Genomic DNA, 5,060 nt, shown 5'->3' with positions numbered 1-5,060 from the left:
CCAACCATGGTATTTTGTATGCCGTTCATCATCAAGGGTGATCTCCAACGGATGATGGATCCACATCCACCCTCACATCACATGTGGGTCTGACCTGATCCACACTCTCCATCACCGTCGATGGCTCCAATCCTATAGAGAGGGTGGTGTATGTTCGCCCCCGATGATTCACTGAATCCCACGTCTCTGTTCGGGGCTTTGAATGAGCACCACGTATACAAGCACATGGGGCTCGTATTCCCGTGTATGTTGACATAACTTTGCATCGGACTCTGGTGTTGTTGTAAAGACTTAAGTACCCTTTCTTGCTATTCTTCTCATAAAGTGATGGTTTGAGAAAATGACAAAAATGCCCTTCATTCAAAAAAGAAAAAACAAACAGTTCAAAAAAAGGACAAACATGTCCTTCATCGAGAAAGTTGAGGATGATGTTGACTCTTCAAAGTCTTCTTCTTTTTTCTCCGTTCAAAAAAAGGACAAACATGTCCTCCATCCAGAAAGTCGAGGATGATGTTGACTCTTCAAAGTCTTCTTCTTCTTTCTCCGTAAAACACTGTAAAACCATCTCTCTCTCTCTAGAGAAGAAATCAAGGGAGGCAAAGAGTTCTCCCTAGAGAAGGTCATGAACATCAACCATCTCACTCTCTCTCCCTTCTCTCTCTACTTCTGTGCCTCATTTAGAGTTTTTGCCCTTACAGGAGGGGGGTCCGGGGGCTCCCCCCGGCTACTATAGTGATTTGGTCCAGGGGGGGCCGCCCCTGATGGGGGCTCGGGGGACAGCGCCCTCCGAACCAATTTTTTTTGGGCCTTCCAACAACGATTTGTAGTATTATCGGGCTTTCCTACAATAATTTGTAGTATTTTCGGGTCTCCAACAAAACGCTATAGTGATTTGCGGAAGACACTACAAATCGCTATAGCGATTTGGGGAAGACACTACAAATCGCAAATCGCTATAGCGATTTGCTGAAGACACTACAAATCGCTATATCGATTTACGGAAGACACTACAAATCGCTATAGCGATTTGCGATTTGTAGTGTCTTCCGCAAATCACTATAGCGATTTGTAGTGTTATTCAGTAAGCAAATCATTGTAAATCGCTATCCGAATTAGGTCAAACTTGTCAGGGTCATATCTCCCTAACCAGAGGTCATATTTCAAATCTGTAAAAAGTGGTGTCTTCGTTATTGAGTCTAGTTTATTTCTGTAAATTTTCAGCTATTTTTATTTTCATTTCATTCTTCATTTTAACTAAAAACCAGACCCTATTATTTTGTGTTATTTGAGTTGCACAACACCATTCTCGCTTGATATCCACATCTTGATTATGGCATGCTCCTTGTTGGATTTTCCATTGATTTCTTCAAATCAGGCTCCACAACAGTCAATGTGCAGGTCAGCCGGTGCTTGATGGAGCAATATAAGATCTTCTGTTGGATGTGCATAGAAGCAGAAAGAGAAGGGAGAGAGAGAGAGAGAGAGGGTTGATATTCATGGCCTCCTCCAGAGGAGATTTCTTTCTCAGATAATCCTGCAGTGCAGAGACTGGGTCTTAAATAATCATCTTCGGGGCACAAAAATATGTTTTTCTCACCACGATACCCTGTGTATTTTTTTACCACGACACCCGGGACTCGTGGCAGGGGGAGCCCCCGGACCCCCCTCCTGTAAGGGCAAAAACTCTAAATCAGGCTCCACAACGAATCAAGTTGAATGATGCTACCCACGCTGGGAGGAGCCCCCAAACCCTCCTCCTATAAGCGCAAAAACTCTAAATCAAGTTCCACAATGAATCAAGTTGAACGATGCTATCCACGCTGGGAGGAGCCCCCAAACCCTCCTCCTATAAGGGCAAAAACTCTGAATAAGACTCTACAACTCATCAAGTTGAATGATGCTACCCACGCTGGGATGAGCCCTCAGACCCCCCTTTCTGTAAGGGTAAAAACTCTGAATCAGACTCCACAACTCTTCAAGTTGAATGATGCTACCCACGTTGGGAGGAGTCTCCAAACCCTTCTCCTGTAAGGGCAAAAACTCTGAATCAGGCTCCACAACGAATTAAGTTGAATGATGCTACCCACGCTGGAAGGAGCCCTCAACCCCTCCTCTTGTAAGGGTAAAAACTCTGAATCAGGATCTACAACTCATTTAGTTAAATGATGCTACCCACGCTGGGAGGAGCCCCCAAACCCTCCTTCTGTAAGGGTAAAAACTCTGAATCAGACTCCATAACAGTCAACGTGCAGGTCAGTCGGTGCTTGATGGAGCAATGTAAGATCTTCTCTTGGATGTGCATAGAAGCAGAAAGAGAAGGGAGAGAGAGAGAGTGAGAAGGTTGATGTTCATGGCCTCCTTCAGGGGAGATTTCTTTCTCAGATAATCCTGCAGTGCAGAGACTGAGTCTTAAATAATCATCTTCGGGGCACTTAAGTCTTTACAATCACTCATTTTCAAGAATCGTTATTTTTTTTTGCACCAATAGAAGAGAGGGTACTTAAGTCTTTGCAATCGCATCAAACTCTAATGCTAATTAATGCTGACAAACATGAGGATACGTGACGCACATGCTTACGTACGTGGTGCTCTTTGAGACCCCGAACATGAGATGTAGCTATCTGCTTTGTTCGGAGAACATATAACCTTCTTTGAGCCTTATATGCGTCAATCGACTAGTCACGAATGACTAGGTTCCACGTTGCTATCTGTCACGTTTCGTACACAACTGACACGTGGCGGTGATACCGTCTATCCACAGCGCCTATAAAAATCGCGACGCCTTCCCTAACAAATTGCGGCTTCCCTCCATTCTCTCTCTTCCTCTTTCTCCGGCTTTTCTTTTGCCCCTTCGCCATTCCTTGATCACAATCGGAAGGTGAAACCCAAATCCAAATTGGGTTCTCGTTTCTCTGTTTTTCGGCTTCTGTTTCCGGCGTTTGAATCGTTCCTCGGTTGGTTGGTTTGATTCCCCTGTTCGTATATAGAGAGAGAGAAAGAAACAGAGGAGAAAATGGTGAACAAATCAGGCGGTGTTTTGCCTCTCACCTCCCTGAACCATATTTCCCTCGTATGCAAATCCGTTGAAGAATCGATCGATTTCTACCAGAACGTTCTCGGATTCATACCCGTCCGAAGGCCGGGATCCTTCGATTTCGATGGCGCGTGGTAACTAGTTTTCTCCTCCATATAAATCAATCAAAGAGTACGTATTTCCATCATCTCTTCTGGATGAAAAATGTTGGGTTTATTTCTGTATATGGTCGTTAGGCTTTTCAACTACGGAATCGGCATTCATTTGCTCCAAGCGGAGGACCCGGAAAGCCTGCCAAAGAAGACCGAGATCAACCCCAAAGACAACCATATCTCCTTTCAGGTAAATTCCGCTCATGATTACTTTGGGTTCTCGAATTTGTGACCAAAAGATCATCGCGTTTTCTCTTTTAAGATCAAGAAATAATGGTGGGCTTCGAGTTCTACTAATTAATCTCATGTGGTGGGAAGTGTGAGAGCATGGGGGCGGTGGAGAGGAAGCTGAAGGAGATGGTGATCGATTACGTGCAGAGCATGGTGGAGGACGGGGGGATCTACGTGGAGCAGCTGTTCTTCCACGACCCTGACGGGTTCATGATCGAGATCTGCAACTGCGACAACCTGCCGGTGGTGCCGCTGGTGGGAGGCATCACCGCCTGCTCCAGGGTGAACATGGCGAAGCAACAGCAACTTCAACAGCAGATGAAGAAGGTTCAACACCAGCAGCAGGTAGCTGCAATGGTGCAGCGTCTCTCGGTTCCTTCGGCTAATGACATGGCGTATACTTGAGTTTGGTAATTTGCCCTGAGGGCAGTTGTAGTCATATACAATATGAGAATAATTGCTCTCATTTCCCCCCCTTGGTTCGGAAACTTTGTAGGGTTCTTGTTTGTTGTTATTTTTGTATCTTTACAATCAAAGGCAATAAAATAAATGGAAGTTTTCTTTCCTTTATTGTTTTATTTTATTTGGATTGATCGATGGTGCATAGCCTAACATGAAAGGTTGGCAGCAGAGAGAAAGAGACAGATCCCAACGTCCGTACCCTTGTAATTGTTTGTATGTCCAGAGGAGTCTCGTGTCGTGCCTCTTTAATTTGAGCGGGGCCTGAGGGTTTGGTAAAGGGATTAATATGAGGTACAACTTTCGTGTTTCTCGTGTACCGAGAGGATGGGATTGGACTATTTTGAGAGATGGAAGGGAACAGGAGGGCCTGATGTTGACCCACAAATTGAGGGTTTGCTCCAATTCTAGCACTTGGCATTGTGTTAGCATAGGTGTTAGAAGAAGTACAACTTCCTTGTTTCTGCCGTGTTAGAAGATGGGATGGACCATGTTGAGAGAGAGAGAGTAGGGAAGAACCCTGTACCAAGAAGATGGGATGGACCATGTTGAGTGTGTGTGTGTGTTGTGTATGTGTGTGTGTGTGTGTGTGAGAGAGAGAGAGAGAGAGTAGGGGAGAGAGTAGGGAAGAACCCTGTACCAAGAAGATGGGACGGACCATGTTGAGAGTGTGTGTGTGTGTGTGTTGTGTATGTGAGAGAGAGAGAGAGAGTAGGGAAGGGCCCTGTACCAAGAAGATGGGATGTACCATGTTTAGAGAGAGAGAGAGAGTGGCGGTCTGTTTTACCCAAGATAAGAGGCTTGCTGCATTTCTAAATTGAATGGAGTTGTTAATGAGAGAGAGAAGGGGGTTAAGGGTGGTGGTGGTCTATTTTTATTTTACCCAAGGTAGGAAGCTTGCTGCATTTCCAAATTGTGTAGTTGTGGAATTGAATAGAGTTGTTAATGAGAGAGAGAAGGCGGGGGTGAGGGTGGTGGTCTGTTTTTATTTTACCCAAGGTAGGAAGCTTGCTGCATTTCTAAATTATGTAGTTGTTAATGTGTGTGAGAGAGAAAGAGGTGGTGATTTGACCTCCAAGTTAGGAGCTTTGCTGCGGTTATAAATCGGATAGCCGTTGTTGATTATTTGATCGAGTTGAATGACAAGGCTTTAATCAACAATTTATAATTCAAAGTACCCTTTA

At 44.7% G+C, this 5,060-nt stretch overlaps 1 protein-coding gene across 1 annotated transcript; it reads left to right on the top strand.

The window, feature by feature from the left end:
* Positions 1 to 2,798: 2,798 nt before the first annotated feature.
* Positions 2,799 to 3,985, top strand: LOC149815127 (glyoxylase I 4-like). Its single transcript, XM_089989190.1, has 3 exons — positions 2,799 to 3,168; positions 3,271 to 3,376; positions 3,505 to 3,985. Exons 1-3 carry the CDS (start codon positions 3,014 to 3,016, stop codon positions 3,820 to 3,822), a joined length of 579 nt encoding a protein of 192 aa, XP_089845316.1. The 5' UTR covers positions 2,799 to 3,013; the 3' UTR covers positions 3,823 to 3,985.
* Positions 3,986 to 5,060: the final 1,075 nt, after the last annotated feature.

Source organism: Nuphar pumila, chromosome 15 (assembly GCF_984573655.1).
Source record: "Nuphar pumila chromosome 15, dmNupPumi1.hap1.1, whole genome shotgun sequence".
Lineage (NCBI taxonomy): Eukaryota > Viridiplantae > Streptophyta > Magnoliopsida > Nymphaeales > Nymphaeaceae > Nuphar > Nuphar pumila.
The sequence above is the reverse complement of the archived record's forward strand: the minus strand, read 5'-3'. Positions and strand labels throughout refer to the sequence as shown.

What these genes read in the sequence shown, in the direction of transcription:
- LOC149815127 (XM_089989190.1), top strand. Translation starts at nt 3,014, where the DNA reads ATGGTGAACAAATCAGGCGGTGTTTTGCCTCTCACCTCCCTGAACCAT. An exon ending in TTCGATTTCGATGGCGCGTG is followed by an intron (nt 3,169 to 3,270) that starts GTAACTAGTTTT and finishes TATGGTCGTTAG; the next exon opens with GCTTTTCAACTACGGAATCG. An exon ending in ACAACCATATCTCCTTTCAG is followed by an intron (nt 3,377 to 3,504) that starts GTAAATTCCGCT and finishes TGTGGTGGGAAG; the next exon opens with TGTGAGAGCATGGGGGCGGT.